This window comes from Antedon mediterranea, chromosome 7 (assembly GCF_964355755.1).
Source record: "Antedon mediterranea chromosome 7, ecAntMedi1.1, whole genome shotgun sequence".
Lineage (NCBI taxonomy): Eukaryota > Metazoa > Echinodermata > Crinoidea > Comatulida > Antedonidae > Antedon > Antedon mediterranea.
Window position 1 is genome coordinate 18,440,766 of NC_092676.1, and position 27,381 is coordinate 18,468,146.

Sequence of the window (27,381 nt, forward strand, 5' to 3'; positions counted from 1 at the left end):
AGTATAAACAACCAATCCCATTGTCCTTTTTAATACCAATATTACTGTAACGTTACAATTATGTTATAGAGCGATATTAAAAAATAGACAACACCTGCATAAACCAATATTAATTATGGATACAAAATGGTATAATGGATACAAAATGGTATAATGGATTGTGGGTGTGAGAAGGAGACTGACAAGGGGAGCTTTCTACAAAGCAGTAGTATACTACAGGTATATCAAAATATGTTGGACGCTTGATTACCGATCGTGAGGTCGTGGTTCGAATCTAAATCTCGCCGCATTGCTTGTTTCCTTAGGCAAGGCACTTACATTTGCCTCTCCCCCCACCCAGGTGTATTAAATGGGTGCCCAGTTACATCAAGACACAACTTTGCGCTGATTACTATCTGCATTATGGAAGTATGTTTCCATGTGTTTTATCCAAAAAATTACCGGGGTAATAATGCTTGTAAAATGCCTTGAGCATGATTTCTAATAATAAAGGTGCTGTATAACTGTGGTATTATTAACAAAACGAGAGGTCATTTGACGTTGCAAGTGCCGTATTTCAACCATAGGGCGTAATGGTTATTTTAGAGCACTATAGGAAAAATTTGTAATGATTGTTGAGGCCTGAATGTGTCCTCGTAATATGGTTCTAATGTATTTTAAAATATATTTATCAATAAAAGTTAAATTTACTTATTAAAAACGTTGGCGACACTAAGATTTAGGAGAATGCATATGTTCTTTACAGGGAATGCACATTTGGACCTTTTTTGTCTTTTGAGATATTCATGCATCATCTGATTTCCAGTAAATTAAATATATTGTCACTAAAAACGATGTAGGCCTACACTTTATGTTTTAACATATTCTGTCTAGGCCAAATTGATTTTGGATGCCCGAATTGGTCGGCTCTGAAAGTATATTTCTATCCAAATAAACAAACAATTTAGAAATACATAATATGGGTATTAAATGGCCACTTTCACTATTTACTGAAACCAGTGTAGTAACTTTAAAATACATACAATGTTTACAATCATTTTGCTTTTTAGCCGTTATATTTATTTTAAAGACATAAATCATAGGATAAAAATCAAAATCATTTTTGTTTCAAAAAAAATTACTTTTATGATATTATTTCCCATCATATTTATTATTACATATTTGACAATAATATCAAAATATATGGTGGTATTTCGTCTAATTATAATCAAAATTAACAATAATGATACATAGATTCACAGGCATACTTCTTCTAGCTTGGCCTATATTCTTACCAAAATAATATTAAAATACTTGCTGATAGAGAAATAGTTCATTAATTTATATATTTTAACTTATCTCCTTGCTACTTATAAGGTTAAAGTAGAAATAGTACAAACATCGATTATGTAATATATTCACACAAAAAAATATTAGAGGATAGGAAGAAGGTACTATTGTTTTTACAGGTCACTAATAACATATTATGCTACTGGATTGACTTTTTACATCTGTTGTATACTATACTGTGGGACGCGAATCCAGATAGTTACTTCTTGATGATGTTGGTATAAAAATAAACAATATCTATAATAATAAATGTATTATTAAAAATATTAGACTTTAGAATTTAATTGATTCTGTGTGAAGTTGATCAAAATTATATTGTGGTAAAATTATAAAGGCTAAATGCATTCATGACATTAACTTTGAATAGTTTTTCTTAAAATTTGGATTAGGTAGTACAGTAACTATCCAACTACCATACATTTTTTACCAGGGCTAATATTTCTGGTTTTCTAGAAAGTATTCTGAATGTGTTGCTAGTGGTTAATAAAAATGTTATGGACCTTTTAGACCTCAAGAAAAGTTCGGCTTTGGGAAAATTTCCAGTTTTGAGAGAGTTTGGCATTGGGAGAATTGTTTCTGGTTAAAGTTACAGTACAAGACCGATGTTTCTGAAGGTGATTTGTGCAGAAAATTATACAGGGTCAATGATTTCACATCCCTAAACATTGTTGTTGTTAATTGTACACCCAGACATAACAAAGTGTAGAAAACTTGATAGCATAGTATCACATAGGGTAGAGCAATATGCAGCCAACAGATGTAAAATGTCAAGTTCTTAATAAAGGAAGTATAAAGACAAGTACACAGTGGCGTAACGGCTATGAGTGCTCACTGGGGAAGCATGAGCAGTCCAATGCATTTACCCACTCCCTAAAGAGTGCTAAACCAAGGGCCTTTACCCACTGCGTTATGCCACTGCAGGTATTTGACAGTTTAATGGGGAAAAACATTATTATTATTTAAAGCCCTATTCGCATTCAATTTAATCAATACCATAGGGTTACTTTGGTCAAATCATATTCTCTCCTTTGGATGCCTTGCCTTGTGACCGTACTTCAACTCGAATCCTCAGCTCTCAAACTCCCATTGCACAGAACTCTAAACATATTCTTATTTAACTAAGCTGTAGTTGAATATGGTTGTTTAAAAGTAGAAGGCCCAATTTGTTCAACTGGCATGATCTCAAGTTCTAGCCGAGTCAAGTTGACATCTGGTTGCGAGAGTGACATATTCTTAACTTGACTTGTATGACTAATCTTTTTATTTATTTTATTTATGTTTCTTCTTATAACTTGTGTTAAACACTGCACATTAGAACCGTATTAAGGCCAATTTACACAGACGAGCGGTAAGAATAATAAAAATATAGAATCTGTTATTCTTTATTACCATTGACACACAACGCGGTGTGGACAGGCAGTTTCCGCTCAGGATAGATACAGAATCTTTGTAGGACAAGAGGTCTTACGCTTACCGCTCGTCTATATAAATTGGCCTTTAATCGAACACCATCGGGACGCAACAAAGTGTTGGCCATAGTCCTTACACATAAATTTCCATTTGTTTGTTGGGAAAGTGTCCCTTATATCGCCTTCTCTCAATAGAGGGATTCTACTGTAGCATATTCTGACTGATCACAATCAAACATTCACCAGTAAAGTCATCTGGCAGCCAATAATTAATTAAAGATCCTGTTAATTAGTTTACTCATCGATAACTTTCCAATTAAATAAACATATTTGCATGATTCTATTCATAGCATTCAATAAAATGCCCCACAAACTCACGACCTTTATAATCTTTTTGTACCAAAAAAAACCCATTAATAAGTAGAATATATATATATATATATAATACTTGAGACTCGTGGGCTGCAATAATAAAACTCAATGTTTGAAAAAACATAAAACTAGATTATTATTAAGAAAAACAATTTGTAATACTGTATCTTTTGCTGAAAATGTTATAGTTCATCATTAATAGTATTGATTATATATTTATGTTTTTCAGAAATTTTGCATGTTTTACTGAGATTTTACAAGTGAAATTGAAAGGAAAATAATGGGGTATGGGATAATAGCAAAAACATTGTCACCAAAATAAGTTGTTAAAAATTATTCTTAAATAGTACCACATGTTACAAATGGGTATGTTTAGACTCAAAGCTTAGGTAGTTCATATATGCAGCGTACACATTTTTGTGTCATTACTAGGGTGCAGATTATCATTAGATAGCTGATACAACCTAGGGGTTCATAATTGAGCAGTAGAGGCTGGAGAAGTAGAGGCTGGAGAAGTAGAGGCTGGAGCAGTAGAGGCTGGAGCAGTAGAGGCTGGAGCAGTAGAGGCTAGATCAGTAATATTAATGCCAGCCAATGATCTCTTTTAGACCCTTTTATTGATTTTACTGGACAGGAAGTTTTGTATCAATCACTACAATAAGACCTACATTTTACGTAAAGTAGAGGACAAGATAAAAAAAATTAAATTGACCTCCAAACATGTAGATCCTATAGGTAAGGCTGCAGTAATGTGACCTTACACCTAGGCCTAAAAACATACAAACTGTTAATGAATGGAAATAAAATAGTAAAATAAAGTATGAAATTACAAAGTAACGACGACGCCATAGGTCATTTTATGTGTACGTAAAATCCAGGGAACTTAAAATCATGGTACGTAAAATGTAAGGTCTACTGTATTATTTCGGTGTCAAATATATGATTGTGGGACGTATTTGTTTTATCTTGTCAAAGACTGTGTTTCCGCAGCCAAAAATGCTTTAATCAGGTAATTAATTAAAAAATAAAGTGCGCATTATCAGTCAATTTGTCCTTCTGGTTAAAGGTTAAAAATTATCACATTTATCCGATAATTACCAAATAATTTTTTTGAGCCTAATAAGTTAAACCCCGTTTCCACAGGCAGTTTATCGGTTAATTTTTGGCTGCTGAAACACAGCTAATTAAAGACTCTCTTCAATTACGATGCTTAGTATACAAGCATTATACAAACAACTATGAAGTTTTTGAAATGGAACAAACGTGTATATAAAGGGATGTGTACTGTACCCCAATCCAATCTACCCTCTGGTGTACATCAATTTGCTTCAATTGGGAATTACAGTATCTTAATACAATATTCTTATAATTTAGCTTAAATAAAACCTTGCAGGCAGGATTATACTGTTGAAGTCAAACTTGTTGAATAATTGTATGTTTTTTAAACAAAATGTTGTAATCCTTTTACAATCGACGATCGCTTCATTCATGTCATTCTCCTTTCCGAGAAGTTTACAGTATATACATGTATTACATGACAGCATGACATCAACACTCTGTACAGGTTTCAGAAAATTATTTACAGTATAAATTTGATATCCGAATGCCCCGTATAATTATTTCCCCCAATGTCTCCTTCATCCGCCAATGCTTAAAACAAACAACACCTCGGCCGCCCTTTAGTTTTCTTGTTCTTTATTACGTTTCTTTTCTCTTTCTGAAAAAAAAAATTTAACAAAAAACGCATGAAGTAATAATAATACTTTCAATTTTTTCTTTATCATTTTGTGTATTGGAACATATAACGGTACAAGCTCTTAATACTTTATTTTTACTTTCCATTTTTTCTTCAACACTTTGTGCAATGTATTGGAATATATATAACTTTGTAAGCTATTTCATAAATTTTACTCTTGGGAGTTTTCAACATTAGTGAACCTAAATCAAAGAACACTTTCTGCAACATGTTTTCAGACGTAGCGGAATTTAACAAATTTCACTTAGTACTTTTAGTAATGGACGATGCAGTAAATCTTATAAAATCAATGTTTGAAATAAAAACTTTGAAAGAGTTGACATAGAAATCAGTATAAATTTTTGTTGCAAAGTATGACATTTTCTTTGAATATGGGTTCAATAGATACTATATGGATAATGGTCACACATTTATGCATTTTATACACACATAATTAGTGACATACAAGAATCCTGACGCCCTTCATTCGGTTCAACGCAAAAGCAAAGATGTACCAACATGATTTACCTATATATCCCCATGTAAAACAATGTTGTGCATCATAAATGCAAAAACTCAATTACCGTATACCCTCAGGTATAATCACACTTCGGGTCTAATCCCACCCCTACTTTATGTCTGATTTCACAAACAGCTATAGTCACAGTATTGACTTTTTTTTCTGGATGTAGGCTTCTCTCTAGCCAGTTCAGATGAGTTTTAATGCTTACCAATCATTTTTCTCTTGTTTCCTCAGCTATGGTCACACAACCATAGTCACTCTCCCCTCCCCCAACCCACCAGTTTCATGTTCTTGGGAGGTGGGATTAAACCAGAGCTCTGTCATTTCAACACAAAGATTAGGGTATATTTTTCACTACAAAAAACTTATTTGCATATTTATACTTACATCTTTTCTAATTTCACGAACTAGCGTATAAAAGGCTTCATCCTATAAAAAAAAAATGTTGAGTATTAAGTAACAAGATTTGTATTTGTCTTTAAAGAAATGATTCTAATGTTCCAGAAGTAATACCTAAAGTTGGCTATGTAATAACAGTGCATAATGTGAAGAGATAGAGATTAATTCATGATAACACTTACAACGCCTTGTCTTGTCTTAGCTGATGTTTCTATGTATGGTATTGCGAATGTCTTCGCTAATAGTCCAGCATTCTTCTGGTCTACATTTCGGTTTGGAAGATCGATCTTATTACCAACCACTGTAAGAAATATATTACATTTAGCACGTGTACCCTTTTTTAAAGAAAACTAAATTAACATGCGACATCCAGCAGAATTAGTTAAGAAATAATCTAATGTAATATCTTAATAATATCCCTTATCACCATAATGATGTAGAGGCCAATACACTGAGTTCAATATTCATCAATGATCATCAATATTGTTAATTTGGTGTTTATACTGCTATGTATCACAGCTTAATTTCTGTAAACTAATAATGATTAATTTAATAATTAATATTAAACTTATTTTCAAGAAAATGTTGTAGGTGCAATCGAAGTTTGTTTCTTGCAGGTTTCTTTCTGTGTGGGGAATGGCCTTAAATACAGTAAGTCTAGGAGTCTCTCAGAATTATAAGTCAACCAATTATAATGTATGGAGGGATTCCCATTAGAGTAATCATACATTGAACCTGGAGATAAAGATATCTACTTCATTAATTTAATAATTAATATTAAACTTATTTTCAAGAAAATGTTGTACTGTAGGTGCAACCCAAGTTCGTTTTGCAGGTTTTTTCTGTGTGGGGAATGGCCTTCCAAGTACAGTAAGTCTAGGAGTCTCTCAGAATTATAAGTCAACCAATTATAATGTATGGAGGAATTCCCATTAGAGTCATACATTTGAACCTGGAGATAAAGATATCTACTGCAAAGATATTTAGACAACCTTATTCCTAACAACCGTATGAAAAAAGTGACAAACTTGGTTAATGAAAATGTGAATTAAATCTATCGTTTGATCTACGGCAAGATCGGTATTACACGTTCTATATTATCTTAATTGCCCAATCAATGTCAGTGAATAATGAGACTTTGTGTAGTGAGTAATAAAGCATAACAAGTTGAATGATAATTATGATGAATCTAGCTGGCACTTACAGGTCAATATGTGTTACTAAAATACCTCATATTCAGGGACTACAGTATTGCATAGATATAGTATGGTAATAGTGACCACTGTAATACCTGTTTATATGCAGAGACTATTGCATGGATATAGTAAGGTAATAACTAATAGTGACCACAAATACGGATATGGATGCATGGTGGATACAGTACAGTAGTTGTTACCACTGAAATACCTGTTTATGGAATATGCAGGGACTATTGCATGGATGTATAGTAGTTGTTACCACTGAAATACCTGTTTATGGAATATGCAGGGACTATTGCATGGATGTATAGTAGTTGTTACCACTGAAATACCTGTTTATGGAATATGCAGGGACTATTGCATGGATGTATAGTAGTTGTTACCACTGAAATACCTGTTTATGGAATATGCAGGGACTATTGCATGGATGTATAGTAGTTGTTACCACTGAAATACCTGTTTATGGAATATGCAGGGACTATTGCATGGATGTATAGTAGTTGTTACCACTTAAATACCTGTTTATGGAATATGCAGGGACTATTGCATGGATGTATAGTAGTTGTTACCACTGAAATACCTGTTTATGGATATGCAGTAGTTGTGAACACTGAAATATCTCTCTATGGATATATGCAGGGACTAATTGCATGAATATAAATAGTACAGTAGTGTAGTATTAAACAAAATGGTGTTACTGCAATAAATTCCTTTGACATGGTCCCTTACTTGTTTTATGTATATTATTATTAAACTAACTATTTGAAAATTAAAAAATACTTACAAACCATGGGAACTTCCTCAGAATCTTTTACCCGTTGTATCTGATCTCGATACGAGTGAATATCTTCAAATGATTTTTCGTTATTGACAGCGTAAACACATAGAAATCCTTCACCCGTCCTCATGTATTGGTCCCTCATTGCACTATAAATAAATTAATATTTTAATTACCGTACTGACAATACTAATAATTAAAGACAAGACTCTCATTTTCAGTTTTCTTATCTGAATAGTAAAACTGAAAAAATGGCAATTTAGAAGACACAAAAAGGAAAGGTTGTCAATGTGAAACTGAAAACTAAAAGGAATTTATTTTCAATACAACAAAAAATTAATTACATCAAGTATAAATGAACAACAAAAGTTGTATGGAAGAAGATAACTTGAAGTTATAGCCACCATAAAACAAAGTTAACAAAACATGATATTAAGGTAAAAAGATACAGTACAGAATGTTTATTTTAAGATTATCCAAGAACTTGTTTAATAAATAAGGGCCTCAATGAACAACAAAACGACGCCTAATAGATGATGAACGATATGTTTCTTGGTACATAATTGTTAAAATGTTAAAAGAAAATCTTGTATAATTATGATGATGTTGTTCAGAAGATTTAAAAAAAAGTTATATCGACTTTTGAATGAATAAAACTGAAAAGAACTACTGCTTTTTGCAAGCGCTTATGTCAATAACGTGTGTGGTTATCATATGGTTCGTGTAACCAAATTAAACATTTTCAGTTGCATTTAGTTTCTTTCAGTTTCAGAAAAAGTAGAACATGTTCAATCCAACGTGAGATAAATACCAGTACTATGGAAATATTGACAAACTACTGAAAACTAAATTTTAATTTGGCTTAAAATCCTGGTAAAATACTATAATTATTGACAAATCAACAACCCACACATGTAATGCTTTCCTTCCAGGTTTTCCAAAGTGACAGTATTATTATTATTTGTTATTTTTAAAAACGTCTTTCCAAAGATGATCAAAGCACTTTACAGAGTAATAATTAACAGAATCAACAACATACAAAATATATTTAAATGTGCTATAAACAATAGCATTGTCGCCTTTTCATTTTCTTGACGTATTAATTTATTGACTACACTGTCAAGTCAGAACATCATTCTGCGCATGCTCAGAAACATCTGCACATGCTCAGAACAACTGTTTGATGCGATGAGTAAACCTAATTGAAATTTTTTGAATTACCGAAATTTGTTTACCAAGACTACAGTACTGTATCTGTACTAAAATGAATTTATATCATGTTGACGTATCTACAGTCAGTAGATATTATTTTAAAACTTTTGGTAAATTTTTAGAGTAAATACCGTAATAAAGGTTTTGGGTTTCATTTATTTTTTACATTTGATTAAAAAGCATATTTTCTTTATTAGAAGAAATAACTTGGAAATAAGTTACAATGGACAGACATTTCAAATGCACACAAAGAAATCTCACTATTATAAAACTATATTGTGAACAATGAGTAATTCAGCATCTAGCAAGGACAAATCTATTTATAGAAATGACATCATTGTACAGCATCTGTATATTTAGACATGATGAATGTTTTTAATACACAGTAGTCATCAGCATTATTAGTAGCCTGCAGTGGTGATGATACAAGTTTATTTTAAAATATGATTTACATTTTCCCAGGGCCTGAAATTCACACCAGCAAACTAGTAATTTGCTATAAAGCATTATATTTGTTTATAATTTCTAGCTAGTCATGTTTGTAATTTTTTAATTTAGGCTATGAAATTTCATTTTCTACAGTGCAGTATTTGGGATGATTTCTGAGAACTTCTTTCGCAAACTGTAGTGTTATTTATCAAGTAAAAATTCTGATTTAAGTACTTTCCATGAATCTATATCAATAATTACATAATTTGCTAATGTTGCCATTTTATGACAAACTCATTAATTTATTATATAGACTTTAAACTTGGACGGGTAATAAAACTGTTAATGTCTCTCCTAAATACCATTTCTCAGGAGCAAAATACAAACACAGATGATCAACTGGACCGTATACTAATAATATTCTAGATATAATCTTTGTCAATGATTGATGCAGAAATAATACTAAACTGACTATACAGTAGTATATTATATTACATAGCCTATGTAAATACGCGAACGTGATTGGTTGAAACTGCATCACATGACTACCGCTGCGAGGATCGTAAATCGTATATATCCTCGAGAACGATGATATTGACTGTGTAATTTTCGCGTAATTATCGTGTCCCCTGTCATTAAACATATAGATTCTCGAGTACGATGATATTGACTGTGTAATTTTCGTGTGCAACACTCGAGTTTGCCGATAAATAAACAAAAGTCATCTACTCGATCTTGAACTCGGGTGGAATTGTCACTCCATCGCAAGACAACGTCTCATCCGCTTGGCCACGGAATTTGCTTGAAGAAATTAATCTTCTAAACTATTTAAGCTATGCATACATAGCGCCCTCATTTGTTATAAGTCCACCCTAAATGTGATGAAACACCGTTTGTGATTGGTCAATACTCACGGTAGTAACCTAGTAACTAGTACGCGCTGAACATCCGGTGATTCGGCTCCTCGAAGATCGAGAGAAGACGAATTGTTTATTCGGCCTACCTGATTATAATATTATTATTAATAGGCTTATTGATGGAAATTCTTCTGTTAATTTAAACGACCTAGGCCTAAGTGAATATTTTATTGCCAAGGAATCATTAATTAGTAATTATCTGTATATTATTCTTCGCAAGGTAAGGTGTCTAGGCAGGCTTGTTTTAAATACAATACAACTACTATAGGAGGCCTAGCCTAGCTTCACCCAACCCAGCAGACTTGTTCTTGGCTATATAATATAACAGATATTGCCTTTTATATCGGTTAAATATAAGATTTGACATCCCCTCGGGAATGATATTAAGTTCTCGGGGAATATATATTTCCCTCAGCTGGCGCTTCGGGAAATATATATTCCCTCGAACTTAATATCATTCCCTCGGGGATGTCAAATCTTATATTTAACCTCTAAGCAGTCAATATCTGTATAATACTATACTGTATGTGTATGTTCACTCCCACCTCTTAAGCATTATTTTATAGATATACAGGTTTAAAGATAGTAAAATGGAAAGGGCAGATTTAATAATACTGCAAGTGTACAGCATGCAAACCAGGCATAGAGTATAGTTTATGATATAATGTGCAAAATCAATAATCTTTTTTCGTAAAATTTAGAATAATTTGAGTGGCAAATGGAAATAAAGATCTTAATTTGGAACTACTGTACTGTCAACACAGTGCTACTACTATGCCTCATACTGACATAGGCATAGGCATACTGACACATGTACTGTACATGTGTCAGTATGCCTATAAATGTATGAGGCATAGTAGCACTGTGTTGACAGTACAGTAGTTCCAAATTAAGATCTTTATTTCTATGAATAAAGATTATTGATTTTGCACATTATATAAATTATACACTACTAGATGGCACGCTCGCTTCGCTCGCGTACCATCTAGGTCGTGCCCACAGATGGTTCTCGAATACACAGTATTTTCCAGCGAGAAAAAAATGGAGATTTCAAATGTACGTACTGCAGGACTATAATACATTGTCGTTTACAGAAACGAATAAATATACACGATGATTTATGTAGTCAGCTAAAATTAGCACCCTGGGAATTACTTCCGAGAGAAAGAAACAAAATGAGTCAAATTTTTTTATTTGGACTCATTTAAACAAACCCAATTTGTGTTTTGTATGTAACATTAAGGGTTGAGGGATGGGGGAAGAAGATAGGTACAAAGAGGAAACATTTTAAAATATATTCTTATCCACTCAGTAACAAAATATTGTTTTTAATGTTTTATAGGCCTATAAATAATATACCACTAAATACAGTAAAACGTTTACGATTTAATACTTTGTTAAAACTCTCACTGTCATAGTCGATTGAAATAGTAAAGTACATGTAACGATACACCACTACGTACGTACGTTTATATATTTTTAAATTATTAATTAATACAAACGTTGAGAAGCAACTGTCAGTAATAACGTTTATTTATTTGTATATTATATGTTTATAATCTAACAGTAGGGCCTACCCACACTCACAGTAATAAAGTTTATTTGTATATTTGTTTATATTATATCTAACAGTACCAACACTCACAGTAAGATATTTGCGATTCAAATTGCGATCAAAAGTGCATTGCAATACTATTTATGTTTATTCTCCAAGGGGGCCCATAAATCTAAATCTATACCTCTATGGTTAAACCAAATAATTTGGAATGTTCCATTCATCACAAATCAATACATGTGTAAAAACGTATATTACATGTATCAAAATAGCATTTTTTAAAGAAAATCGGCCTGTTTTCAACATTATGATGCTGTACTCGAACTGTTCAACCGGTTTTCAGCTAATAAAAACAATTATCGTAGGAGGAGATAGGAAAATGCGAAGTGTCCTCGTATTATTGTGTGCGGGTATTTTTCAAATTGACATCCATTAGACAGTGTATACCACGATCGAAAAACACCCCTATTTGGGGCAAATCGTTGAACCTAAATTCGTTCCAATCGTCAATAACTAATTATCGAACTCAATTTAATTAGTAGACAGGGTTACATCAGGTGGTTAAAATTAGTACCGAAAGTACGAACCAACTTTATATACCATCGAGTAAACATTCTAGAAATAACGCACGATTTACCGATTTTTGCCCTTACGTAAATTTATATATAGATACTGTATGCTTGGTTTGCATCAGTATACAAACAGTATTATTACACATTTACACATACAGTACAGTAGCTGTGCCAGGTGGAGTAGTCAGAACTATATTTAAACAAGAAATATTTCTTACAAAAAACGCCGCTTGACATTTTAAAATTAATCATTGTTCTTTTGATTAATTTATGAATAATTATTAAAAAGATGTCCTTTAATCGCAAAGATACATACAAATCACAGATACGGTAGTTATTTAATTATGAATCACATGCCCATTTTTTCACTAGTTAATTGTATACAGAGCATTTGAAAGAAGACATGTGTACCTTTCCAACAATGTATTATTTTCCAACAAATATTAATCTACTAATTCAAACTACTGTAAGTCAATTTTGAACTTTAATGTGCTGTAGCCTGTTTGTGTGTGACTTTAACCTGCACTGTAGGCATGCAACTGAATACCCTCTAGAGACAACGTGACTTCAAGGTGGTAAATTCTTCCACAATCTGTTGATTCGCATCAACCAATCAAAAGGCAAGAATCCAAAATCGTTCAACAGTGAGCCCTCATAGACTCTCTTTTCCCAGACGTTTTTTGGGTACAGCAGCTGGGACCTACAAATTATAGTCGAGTTTGCAAATTCAAATTCTCAAAACTGTCAGCCTTACAGTAGATACTAAAGCTACCGCTATGAAACAGCTTATTAATGAATATGTCCTCATGGGACATAGCTGGCTAGACCAGTGGCACGAAAAAATGTATTCAACAAGTAGTCAACCAAGGGCTTGCATTAGCAACACATTACAGTATGTGTCCACAGCATATATAGTAGTAGGAATACTCTACAATAATACAATACAAATCTAACTTATTTCCAAATTAAACTAAACTACAGTAATAAAAAAGAAACACACAAAAAAATCTTCTACTAATTTTAGTTATGATTAAATTTGTTACTATAATTGTATAGTATGAAATAATTCTACTGTAAGGGGTTTAGGGACTTAGGAAAAGATGAATTTCATAAATACAATATTTTTTTTTTCCGATTGTAATTATTAAGAAGGAAAGTCATTGCCTCTTGAGTGTAATCAATACAGCAACAATAATTAAACTTGGGCAATTCTTCTTATTAATAATAATGAATAGATGCCATCAGGACAGTTCTCATTTAAAATTTAATTAAATTTTGGCTGTGTCCTGGCCAAACAATAAAAATATATGGCCGAGCGGTTAAGACAGCATAAACTGTCTTTAGCCTTTATAGCAAGGGTTCGAGTCTCACTCGCTTCATGGTTCTGGTGTAGAACAAGTTAGTCTTCTAGGATAAGGACTATAAACAGTTACACAAAACGTTTGGGTGGACCTACAGTACAGTACTATATCTTGCGAGACGAGTAGGGGATTGCCCTGGTGTGTTACTGTAGCAGCTCACACAGCTTCTGTTGCGGACAGAAGAAGTACAGTAGTGCTGTATTTGGCAGCACAGACATGAGGGAAGAAGAATGCTGTTGAAAGGTGTAACATAAAGTTCACAGCGCCATGATCACTTTCGTTGCAGATATGGCACTATATAAATCTCCATCATTATACCAACATCTACTGTAAAAACACATTTATTTATGTGTACAGTATCTGTATTCTTTCGGACAATGATACTCTCAGTCTCAACTTGTTTCTAAGATAAATCTGCTAATTCTGGAACAGAGGCTAGGCATTGCCCAATACTAGTCCCTCTTGAAAAAAACTCATTTTAAAACTTGTTTAGGTCATGTTTTAAAACCAGTCTTTAAGACATCTTTCATCCTATTTGTTTAAGAAAATATTACTTTAATTTGTAGGAATGATGTCCTACATATACCTGTGTCTAAATTTAAAAAATTCTTTATTGACAGCATCCCTTTCTTTCACAAGGGTCTGAATCTAATAAATTGATGGATCAGAATTTTTTCAAGTTTGATCTGAGAATTATATTGTTTAAAAATTCATATGCTTGCCATTTGCAATATCTGTATAACTTAACATTAGATAATGTAAATAACTGCAAAAAAAAAATTATCTTCCTCCAGTAGTTTTAGAATACACCTGTTGTTTGTTATTATCCCGTCCTTGAGATAACACCTGTTATCATCCCATTCAAACAAAAATTGCCATACTTTTGCGAAGTACAGTCAACTATGCACTTCCTCAAACAACCTCATCAAGCTCCACACGCCCAAATTCTCAAACCAAAACTGGATGTTTTTGTCCAACCCAAAAGTGCACAGTTTTTGGGACAACTGAGCGGGTGATTAACGATGTTTACAAACAACACATCTACCGGAAGATCTGAGAGGAAGGATGTAGATTACAGTAATATTTATATTGAATTTAAAAGATGTTACCAGATGTTTTGCACAAAACTAAACAAATATTAATTTGTACAGCTAACAAATATTAATTTGTACAGCTATCAAATAAGAATTCCAGATAAATACACTCGAAAACTAGCTCTAAAGGAAGATAACAAAAGAGTAAAGAGACACGTTGGAAGACCGAAGAAAATATGGACAAAAATGATGCAGGATTTCTAAAATGTACAGTACTATACTAATTATACAAGATGGTTTTAAAATGTACCACTTTACAGTAGATACAAGCTGCCCATGATGGGAATAAATGGCACGAAATAGTAGAATATGCAACTAAAATTTAGTGTAAAGATACATAAACCATTTGAAATTTACGTCTAATGGTTGAATAACTGGGAAGGTGACGTACAGTATTACCATTCCTGTTACATTGTTAACTCATTCCATGGATATAATTGTGCAAAAAGTCTTCTGGGATTATGAATCTAAAGCTTGGTTCCCACTAGCAACGCAACACAAGGACGTAACGCAACGCAAGTGAATTGCTAACTGTCTATAACTTCGCTTGTCATTGGTTAAAACGCTTGTGTTGCGTTTACGTCCTTGCGTTACGTTCTAGTGGAAACCAAGCTTAATGGTTCGGTAAACAAAAGCCAGTTGTGTGCACTTCCAGTACATCTTTGAGTTGAGGATGAGTAGGTGTTTACTAGTTTAGACGACAACATAGTAAAGATGGTTGGTGGTATGTACAGTAGGCTTGACTAGTGATCAAGATTCTGTCCATGCATGCCTATATTCCTAGACTCTCTGTAAATCAATTACTTATGTTAGTGCATCCTTGCCATTTACCTGTATTCTTCTTGACCAGCAGTGTCCAATATATCAAGTAAACAGGTCTCGCCGTCTATCACAACTTGTTTTCTATATGAATCCTCTGTAAACAAATAATATATTGTCAAACATTTAATTTGCTGGTATGAAAATAACCTATTTTCGTTTTCTAACACCCTGTTCAGACCCATGGCGTTAGACCGTTTTAGCGTACGACGCTAAAAGAATGTGTGTCTGAATAGTTGGGGATTAGCGTACAACGCGTCGTACAACGGTTGTAGCGTTGTAGTGGAAAACGGTTGATAGAACCGTTTTAGCGTACGACGCTACTGTAAGTCAACGTTGTATCCAATCAGAACGTTTCCTGTTATGACGCGAAACAAGGTTTGACCTAGGCTGACATCTTGTATCGTCAATGTGTGAGATGGATTTCAATAACAAAAAGGCCAGAATAAATAAGGCCTAACTACACTACAAATACAACTGTTACAAAGGCTACAAACTATTATCATTTGATTACCATTATATTTTCTAACAAATGACATAAATACATGCACCTTGTATTTAAACATAGGGACTACGATCCCATCCGCTTTTAGGCCTAGCTAGGCCTAGAGCCATTTACGCATTTCATTTAAGCTAAAAACTAGCGTGGGACATCAAGTCACTCATTCATACAAGGCAGACTAGACTGGACAAGTTTAATGCTGAAAACCCCCTAACTCCTAAAAAAATCAGTAAACAAACAAGGGGAGCTGTGTCCCTTTTATTAGCAAGTTAAGGGTTATTTTCAACCGACTGGACCAAAGAATATATATATCTTTGACTGGACTGGATAGACTAATCACAATCATATTTTTCTTCATCATTACGATACGAGGCCTGCTTTATTTTCGTAACGCAAGAGCCTGGGGAGAATGTTTTTAACTACAAAATAAAAACAATAGAAACAGAAATTTGGCTTTACTATATTTTTCTTAAATAAATGCTGAGGTATGTTTTATTTACGGCAAATTTTGTCATAATTGTAGGGCTGAGATCTAGGCCTATATACAGTGGAAATAATGATGAAAACACGTGGGTAAAAGCACATGAATATGCAACTAGAAACAACCTGGATGACGTACTTCCGTTGTAACGATAATCGTACGCTATGGGTCTGAACACCTCGTTTTTTTCTCTGCGGTTTGTAACGTGACCTTGATAGTAACGTTGTACGCTAAAACGGTCTAACGCCATGGGTCTGAACAGGGCCTAAGTTTGTATCTCATTTACTACTTCTGGGATCAAAATCGATATCCGTACCATACAAAAAAATAATACCAAAGGCAAAGTCTTACTTATCATATACCCCAGTCAAATGACCACTATACACTTCAGTTCAATGCCCACTATATCCCAGTCCAATGACAAACTACGCTCTAGTTCAATGACCACTCTACCCCAGTACAATGACCACACACTGTACACTCCAGTCCAATGATCACTACTACTGTACACCTCAATCCAATGACCAACTACACTCATTCAGACCACGATACTCAGTCTCAGTGACCGGTGAACTCATAACCCCCTATCTTAAATAGTAATGCGTATTATAGTCTGATTGTTCAAATATTGAGAATGTGTAAAATGGAGCTTTTGACATGTTTTACACATTAATATTTGGTCAAACCTAGAGGCATGTTTAAAATAGGTTATTTTGTTCTAATCCTGGTTTTATTCATCAGGCTATTACCAATAACTAACATTTATTTAAAAAGGCACAATTCTTACCAATGGTTGGATCATATTCATCAACAAAACTGCAAGAAAAAGAAAGATAAAATACAATAAGAAGATTGTATGAATGTTACTATTTGTTTGCAAATCTCAATCTTTTCATCTTACGTGTCCTTAAGATGTAACCTACAGTATATTATTACACTTTTATTAATTATTATAATAACTATAAAGTATAACAATACTCATAATAACAATAATTACAATAATTAAAAATAACTACTACAGTAGTAATGACTATAATTTTTATGTGTTTAAATTTTAAGTGTAAATATGTATAATTATGTTTGTATGATGTTGTATGTTTAAGCGGATATTAGCCCTTGATGGCATTTGCAGCAATAAAGAAATTGAATTGAATTGAATTCCATAGTCAGTCTTGTATTTAGTAGAATTATAATTCCACAAAAGGAGCAAACCTGCCATGAGTGCAGCTGGGCTAGTAAAAACCAATTTAACAGCATTTCTGGCAAGTCGTGTGCTTATCCCACATAGAATCTCTCCTGTACCGGTTTCGGCTCAACCTCCGGTACGATTCATGTTTTGTGTAAATGGTCATCAGAAATAACATTCTATTCTATTCATACGATTCAATATTTGCATTTTGTATCCATGTTAGTTTTGTATTAATTATTATAATAACTATTTAATTATTATTAAATATTTACAGATTTAATTAAAATACAGCAATCTACAATACATAATACTATCACTCAGTAAAAAGTAAATTACCACAGCACATACTACAGTAAATTATGTAAATAAAACTTTAAATAAATAACTAAACAAGTGAACAAAGAAGATAAAAACCGACCTTATAAATTTATAAGACCTGTACTACACTAATGTTGTACTACAACCAGTCAAAAAATGAATACTGTATAATAAATTATAACTCGAGAATAAAATAAATGCAGAATATCATTTGTTTTTTAAGTACCTATCTATTGCTATTTTGTTTTGGTTCAATGAAAAGATTTTTTTTTTTTTTTGGCCGAAAGAGAAAACATTTTTGCCAACGCCAACGGTGCCAGTCAAATGGCCAGTATACAGAAAAAGATTGTTTAGCAAAAGCAGTTAAAATTTAAGTGAAAAACCAGTATTACATTCTAAACCATACTGTAATCAAGAAGTTTAATTACATCAATCAACACAATTCACAAATAGCAATTTTGAAATATTTTAAACAGGACCACCTATGAAGTAATTTCTACAGAAATGGATCACCCAATTATATGTATAGTAATAGGTATACTATGATTGTACAGTATACCCTATTTTGAAGATATGTTGCATACAATAGTTAGTATTACACTTAAGAATAAACATAAAAATTGGTTCCCACTTGGATGCAATGCAACGTATGCAACGTTTAGCGAGTTGACCAATCACAAGTGACACATTTGGGTGTTGTAATTTGCGTAAACTTTACTTGCGTTGCATGTACGTACCGTACAAATGTGCTTACCGTACATCCAGGTTGTGTTGCATCCTAGTGGGAACCAAGCTTTAAAATCAATAATTTTGTCGGACACTGTACACATAAGTTTTACTAATTAATAGACTATAATAATTCATGATTATTTAAAGACTAATTAAATCCGTTCTATAAACCAAATTCATCAACTGATAATGAAACCATACAGTAGGACATCCATAGATTGCTGGTTGAATTGCAAGGATTGCAGCAAGGCAGCTTATCCAGGGGCCTAAGTGATGCTTTTCCAGGACAGTAAAAATGCTCTTTTAAATAGCTAAATAATACTGTATAATATTCAGTGATAATAAGACAGAATCTGAGATAAATGCCATAAAACAACCTATCCTGTGGTTGGAATTAGACCCATAGGTTTAATATATGTGTACTGTTCTGTGCGTTTAAACTACTGTATAGTAACACTGTAGACTTACGGTACTAAATACTAATACATTTGAGTAAAATGGGGAGTTTTTTATCATTTATTTTGTTAAAGAATTTAATATTATAACACAACAGTACCTTTGATTTGTTTTAATAATTAATACAAATATATACAAATATTAATAGTTACTGTGTATACAATTCCACATGTCATAATCTAAAACACAATTGTTCTAATTTAAATAAAACGTTTTCATGTCTTGACACAGTAAATAGAAATTTGAATCACATAATAACTAGTACGGTAATTAGTAATATACTGTAATGCAAGTGGTTAGGTTAAAAGTGGTGAAATATGACCTTTTCAAAAATATGACTTTTTTGCAAGTTCTTGAACAGTATTATATATTTGTGAAAATGCTTTAAATTTTATTTGTTTTAGTAACTCTTTTATTTTAGGTTTAATAATTTTTTATAAATTTATAACGATTTTCTGCTTCATCACATAAAATTCACTTTCGTAATACTAAATCATGAAGGTTTAACAAAAATTGATTTAAAACAGAACTACGGTATTTAGTGCAAACAGTATATTACTAAAAAAACTATGGCACAATAGACCAATTCTAGAGGAAAGGTTATAGGTCAAAGTTCACTGCCAACAATGTACACTTGGTTGTACTTGGCTGGTTTAGTAATTAAAGCACCACAACGCTGGGTGAGACCAAATCCACTCTGGTAGTTTCCTGAAGTCATTGTTGTATCAGCCCTAGCTCAGTTACAAGGTCATATTTACAATTATGCCCGACGGTTAAAACAGAAATTAAAATTAGATACCGCATTACTGAATAGTAAATACACCGTAGTGTAATTTGATTTTTTACACAACAGAAGAAAAGATAGATATCTGCAGAGTGAACATAAAATATTAATAATTTTTATTTTATTTTTAAATTTTGAATACAAAATTGTCACATGCTACAGCCCAGTACAGTAGGTCAATCTATTATATTTTCTTCCAGATTCTAAAGCTGTCTACACCATCAAAAACTAGTTTTACAAAAAAAAGTGTGATATGGCCAAATATGGTAGTGATATGACATCATCGTGTCCATATATGGGAACATCAGATTTTTTTTGTCACATAAAGTTTGATAGTGTAGACAGAGCTTAATACTGTACAGTCAGTAGTACAGTTATATTGTTGAAGTGACGAATTCTAGTTCCTTGAGTTTTGAAAGGTGTTTGGAAGATGGGAATAAGGACACACCGTTGTCATTTTTGATTTGCGCAAATAAATATTTTTAGTGGAAAAACGGCTTAAGACGGGCAAAGTATTGGTAGCCGACAGAGTTGGTGTGGGTCTTTAACTGACATACTATTCATTAATGTGTAGCTAGCTATATTACCAAGTTCCATGGGTTAGACGTGATCTGGATTTTTCTGTTTTCCTTATTATTTATCACTGTACAGGTATAATATTTTGTGTTAGTACACTTTAAGCTTGGTTCCCACTAGAACGTAACGCAAGGACGTAAACGCAACGCAAGCGTTTTAACCAATGACAAGCGAAGTTATAGATAGTTAGCAATCACAAGCGAATAAGCCATCGCTTGTGATTGGTCAATTCACTTGCGTTGCGTTACGTCCTTGTGTTGCGTCGCTAGTGGGAACCACGCTTTAGAGTAAATACAGCATACTTTACTCTCCTACTGTACTGTAAATTTTGTATAGTGTTTTGATTAAAGCTCCTAAAAATAATAATGTGTGAGAAAACAGGAAATGCAGATGGAATGATTCAAGTAGAATGAATTTAATTTTCCAGATTTAAAGTCAATTCTGGCGGCCTGGACAATCGATATTAATTAAATGTCTTGTAATCAATACAGCTGGAGAATACCAGAAGTAATTTTGAAACTGTACATACATTATCTGAGATGTGTATTATTTTGCAATGACCACCAAGACTATGCTTTTGAATTAGCATCAACCTTTATGTGACAAAAAAATGTGATGTGCCTATTATATGGGTTAATAATGACGATTCGGTACAATTTTGTAATTTTGTTGTCAAAATCTGGAAGACAATTTTCTAATTTTGAAAAGAAGAAGAAAAATATTACAACTAACATTTTTTTGTCACATTATATTTTTATTTAGTGTATTTTTTTATTTTATTTATTTCATGGATTGCTTTTATTTTTATGTGAAGCGCATAGAGGCTTGATGCATTATGCGCTTAAAAATTCCAAATTTATCATTATTTAGTATTCTAAATATTTTTCCTGTTTTGTTTTTCGATTTTGGATTGGGCTACAGGAAAATATCCCAAAACTTACAAATTCTTTCCAATTGAATACCACCACAAAGGAAATTTAAATATTGACTCAAAGTAAAATACAGTACTTCGTATTTTAAGGGAAGTGCGATTGGTGGCCACTGGATTTTAAGAACTGGGAACGTCATGAGTTACTTTACGATGACCAAGTCCTTATTTAACGAGTTTTCTTCATGTCAGTACCTTGTGTCAGGTCATGGTGTACTATACAGGAAGCTGTTTTCTTAGAATTGACAAATTATTGATGCTTTATTTTGAGAAATACAGTACTTTAACTGTAAGTCTGTTAATTAGTTAATTGATCTATTGTATGAACCTTAAACCTTCTTAACACTATGCTGTTTAAACAAAGACTGTAAAATCAAATGTTAACAAACATTGTGCATTAAAAAGTGATCATTTCATATTATGTTATTACAAAGCTTATTATCTCCAATATCATAAAGCAAGCAATGTTAAATAAAGTGGTTTATCAACTAATTTTCCGTCACAGTTCACAGTCCAGTTATAAAACCATTAAAAGCAACTGCACAGAAAAGCTTCTGCTTATAAGCTTGTCTAATCTATGATGACCTCATTTTCCAGACTCTCTCATAACAAAAGGTAACAAAGGAATTTAGCAAAATGTGTTTTGTAAACAGAGTGTAACTTTGTAGAGGAGCTGTAGCTTGGTGGTTAACATGCTTGCCTTCCAATCCCTAGGTCCAGGGTTCAATCCTGACCTGTACAAGGGTTTTAACTCGCCAACTCCACTCCCAAAGCCTCAAATTAGACTTAGTTTATAAGCACGATAAATTATTAAATAGTTTTATCCATCCTGTAATTGACGAGTTACTCACTGTTGGATGCGTATGACAACAAAAATGCAAACAAACAGGTACAGAATATAGTATCATCTAAACAGTTTATTCACTGTAGGAATATTGCAAATTAGTACTGTACAGTTGGTACTGTGGCGTGGAGAAATAAACTCTCTGTGATAGTGATACTGTATGTAGTAGTGGTAACTTTAAACTATGTTTACTGTACTTGATGTTTGTTTACTGTACAGTAATTTATTTGTTTACATAATTTGTCCTGAAAATAAGAAAATTTGGATTAGGCCATCTTGGATGCAGTGCCAAGTACCATGAACTACAGGGGCCGAGATGGAACAGTATACTGCGGTAACCCCTACTTTTCCGAAAGATGCATTATGTTATTTAAGTGCACAAAAACTAGTCGTGTACATTTAAATCTCCTTATCCAAGAATCCATAACACTGTTAAAGTCTAGAATATTCTCTCCTTCTGTATGACATACTCTTACTACATGCAACTCATACTATGTTTACTGAAAATTGATCTGCTTGTTGTATAATACAAATATTGATCAGTTCCAAACACACCCATCTTGAAATACAAAAGAACATTGTTATCCTATTAAATTACAAATAAATAAGCAGTCCTTGTTAGTCCCCAGAAGCCTAATAAATATTGCACATTTTAATTCATATTCTGGTGTCATTTTATATCTTAATTTCCATCTCTGCTTGACAGTAATTAGGCTACCGTAAGCGTCAAACTGTAGACTCCTGAATACTCTAATGTATTTGTAAAGATGACACACTGGTGGGTTCATCGACCTAAAGTGAAGTTTAAACCTAATACACTGTACTTAAGAATACATCATTAATGATGTACAATGGAAAGCTACTGTATATTTACAGTACTATTCCTCTGTATGCATCCCTGTACAAACTGTAGATTTTTGGAAATTTCATTACGTAAATGTATTCCATGTAATGTACACTGATGATAGTGATATTGATAAATTATAAATCACTACTGTACTGTTTGTTCTGCAAACTTGGGTCATCATCAAGTAAGGCTTTCGCAAATTAATAACAGGTTCGCAACAAAGAGATATATACTTTACTGTACTGTGTGTAGTTTATTTTGGGTATCAATGATGGCTGAGGTTGGTGGTACTTGAACATGGGGATGTACTGTTGACTGTATAGCTCTGTCTACACTATCAAAGTGTAATGTGCCCAAATACTGTATGGTATTGGTAGTGATATGATGTCATTGTGAGCATATATGTGGGCATGTCACATAAAGTTTGATAGTGTAGACAGAGCTTTAGTTTGGTATTTTGTACTGTACGCTGTGCAACTACAGTGTGAATGCCAATATGATAAATAAGTATTGGCTCTTGGAAATACTGTATTATAGTCTTTCAAAGTAAAAGGTCGTAACTCACTTGAGTGTAAAATAATACAATCTGTATTGTTTGTTTAGACTTAACAGTTTCAAGTACAAACATAGTTCAAATGACTATACGGTACTTAAATGAGATTCTGCACAGTAGGAAGGAAGATGAATACAGTAGTTATACTTACTGGTTTTGGATTAGCTGGATTGTTAGGGCGCTTTTACCAACACCTCCAGCTACAAGAAAAAAAATAATAATATTAAATATTGTACAATTTTAAACTTTTTGAGCAGTGTACAGTAGTGTGGAGTACTGTAAGGTTACATACAGTAGTAGGTACTATAACAAAGTACTGTGTATACCAAACACTATGTAATTTTTAGGCAAACAAAAAAAGCAACAGAAAATAAATGACATAATCAAAGCATTGGTTAGAATATTTTTAATACAGTATTTCTGTAAATTCTTAGTTATTAAGAAAATGGATGTACAATACTAGAAAACAAGCTATCATAATGCACCCTTGTTTTCCTCAGTTCTCTTTTATTGTACAGTCAGTACATATAGTTTTGCACATTTTTGCTCTAAAGATCACCTGCACAGAATATATTTAAAAAGATTATTTATTTATTATGTACTACTGTAGAGTAGTATTTTTAGAAATTCAATTTGCTTTTAATGAAAAGACAAAGAGCAATGTCACACCATCACACACAATAAAATAGGATCTGGTGATGTAGATGTTTGGATTCTTAACTATACTCAACAGTACCTGTACTGTAGCTATGTACGTTTATAAGCAAGGGAGGAAGATTTTAAATTTAAAGTACATTTTTAATATGTTGTACAGGTAAAGTACAGTTTAAAGTCATGTATCAAATTCCTCATTTAATGATATTTTTTTTATTTTATTTTTTTTATTTTTATTTTATGTCTTTATTAATTAATTAATCACTGTCCTATTAGATAGGTGGTAATCCCCCTGATACATGGGCTATTGTGTGAACCAGTTCACCGGGGTAACCCCCTACTCTTTTTCGAATAATGAACTGGGTTCTTTAAAGTACACACAGGTTATAACAGTGTACACTGGACCTACGGTTTATAGTCCATATCAGTAATGTTTTTCTACGACGCTAGCTGTATCCTGTTCAGACGTGTACGGCATTGCGATTGGTTGCAATTATACTATTTGGTGTGATTTGAAGTGAAGGAAAGGTCATAAATGTATGGTTCACCTTTCAGATATGGTCAATTATTACGTGAACTGTTGTACTTAAAACTGTATGTATATATCATAGGTTACAAACTGTATTTTAGTTGCTATCTGATTTAATATTTACTGTTTTTAAGTACAGTAATTGTAGCATACAACAGTTAAAAATTGCAAGTATTACAACAACGATATTCAATTACATATCGATTAAATTGCGTATGGGTATAACTGGTGTGGTTTCATAAAATTAATGTATATTTTAAGGTAAAATTGTTTAAAAAAAATTGATTGACTGTCAAAAGGGGAAGCATGCACTATTCCAGGGCTTCTCTACCCTCTCCACCCATGATCTGTATACTCTAACTTAACATTATTTTCGAAACACCATACAGTACCGTACTTTAAAGTGCATTAAATGTATGGACAATATTTGTTAGAATGTACTGTACATTCCAAAAGAATAAAAGAAATGACTGAATGACAAGTTATCCAACCCTAGTACTTTAGATTTAAGTTCCGATGTTATTCAATTCACGAGTGTAATTATTTACCATGATGTGCAAAAGTAAACATACTGTGTAAACAATATTTATAGGTGGTGTTATTTGAGCTGATATAGCTACAGTATTACTATTTAGAGTCAAAATTCAAGAACAGTTATACTGAGCTACGTACACAGAAGTAATTTTTGTAGGTGCTTTAGTCAGAATTTTGGGCGCTTAAGCTGATTTGGTCCAGCACCCCGAGTTCGCTTTCACATCGAAGCACGAATTTGTATAATCCATTGTCAAGTGAGGTCATTCATGCTCAATGTTTATTGGTCAAAAGAAAAAAATCATACGATTTCAGCAATCAAATTAGGTACGCATTAAAATCATACGAATTTGGTGTGAACGATCCTATGCTTTACCACTGAACCCATTTTCCACGATATTTTTCTGAAGACACTGTTTGAGTGTTCGTGAAGTCTTATGGCAGCAATCTTGATTGTCACGTTTGGTGCAAACATATAGTTGCACCGGACTTTGTAAATGGTCAGACTAGCACATTTTACATAGAAATAACTGCTCAAAAGACCTTTCAAATAAGTTAAAAATGGAATCTGTGCAAAGAAAAATATTTGGTAAAGCAACTTCAAGGAAGCCTGGGCTAGGACTACACAAACCTTTAATAAACGTTCACTTTCAGTACACAAATAAAATAAATAAACTAGGCTATCCAACCTTTTTTTACAATTAGTTATTAGGCCTAGGCTAGACAAACAAAGGCATACCCAGCCGTCAAAAATACAAATGACCAATAAACAATAACATAATAATAAACAAGTCAAGGGATTCCAGGGACCCTTTTGTTCATACAGTATAATTATTTGTCGCTCTTTAATTAGGCAATGATCATCTGCCATCACATCAATAGTTTGTCAAAACGGCCATTGAGAAATTCATCTAATCTTGGCCGACATAAGCCTAGGGAGTTGGCTCAACTTAGCTTAAATTACTTAGATTTCGGTGAGTCACAAACGGGCCCACATAGCACAAAAGATTTGTAAACACGAGTTACCAGGTAGAGTGGACGCCCGCTGGCTGCTCTGCTGCTCCGAAATCGGAGCAGAATTTTTGAGCTTGTATTTTTCTACTTAGCTTACCTCCTACTACGACCAGCTTATATTCCGTCATTGTATGGTCCTTTAGGGCCAAATATATTCACTATTGCATAAATAACCAAATATAAATATGTTTTATGCGTCCCGTCCTCAGATAAAAGGTTAAAGGCTGTTACAAACCAAACTAAAACAGAGAAGATACACAGACACTACGAACTCTAGTACGCCTGCACCATGACACAACCATGAAACGACGCCCTTTATAAAAGGTGAATGCTCGCGATCTAAAAATAGTAAAATTCGGTAAGCGTCATAGCGCCCTCTCTCAATATACAATTCACATTTTTATTCATTTTCATCAAAACTTGGATTGAAAAAGAAAATTATTAAATAAAAACATAATTTTTTTTAAATAGTTATCCAGCATCAAGCCCATTGTGTGAAATTTGATCATCTAGATATTATAATATTATCTCTATGGCGCAATCAATTTTGCTTTTTTTAATACTGTAATTAATACTCCAGAAGGTCTATTCAAATTTGGATTTACACATCTCTAATTGTTCATGTTTTGGAGGACAATACATCTTGGTCATTAATAACATTTTGCTTTTGTAGGATAAAAATTTGTTATAATATATTATTATTATCAATGTGTTTGCAAATGTATATTTGTCATTTTTGGCAA

The 27,381-nt window shown here is 32.8% G+C and overlaps 1 protein-coding gene across 1 annotated transcript; it reads right to left on the reverse strand.

Annotated features, from left to right (window-relative positions):
* Nucleotides 1–1,131: 1,131 nt before the first annotated feature.
* On the reverse strand, nucleotides 1,132–26,937 carry LOC140055631 (GTPase KRas-like). Its single transcript, XM_072100973.1, has 8 exons — nucleotides 26,736–26,937; nucleotides 24,062–24,110; nucleotides 17,474–17,502; nucleotides 15,716–15,800; nucleotides 7,751–7,893; nucleotides 5,950–6,068; nucleotides 5,756–5,797; nucleotides 1,132–4,827 (listed from the first exon to the last, which is right to left on the reverse strand). The coding sequence occupies exons 1-8, from the start codon at nucleotides 26,764–26,766 to the stop codon at nucleotides 4,762–4,764; spliced, it is 564 nt and encodes a 187-aa protein (XP_071957074.1). The 5' UTR covers nucleotides 26,767–26,937; the 3' UTR covers nucleotides 1,132–4,761.
* Between the last annotated feature and the right edge of the window lie 444 nt (nucleotides 26,938–27,381).

What these genes read in the sequence shown, in the direction of transcription:
- LOC140055631 (XM_072100973.1), bottom strand. Translation starts at nt 26,766, where the DNA reads ATGACGGAATATAAGCTGGTCGTAGTAGGAG. An exon ending in GCTGGTCAAGAAGAATACAG is followed by an intron (nt 7,894 to 15,715) that starts GTAAATGGCAAG and finishes ATTTATTTATAG; the next exon opens with TGCAATGAGGGACCAATACA. An exon ending in TTCGTGAAATTAGAAAAGAT is followed by an intron (nt 4,828 to 5,755) that starts GTAAGTATAAAT and finishes TTTTTTTTTCAG; the next exon opens with AAAGAGAAAAGAAACGTAAT.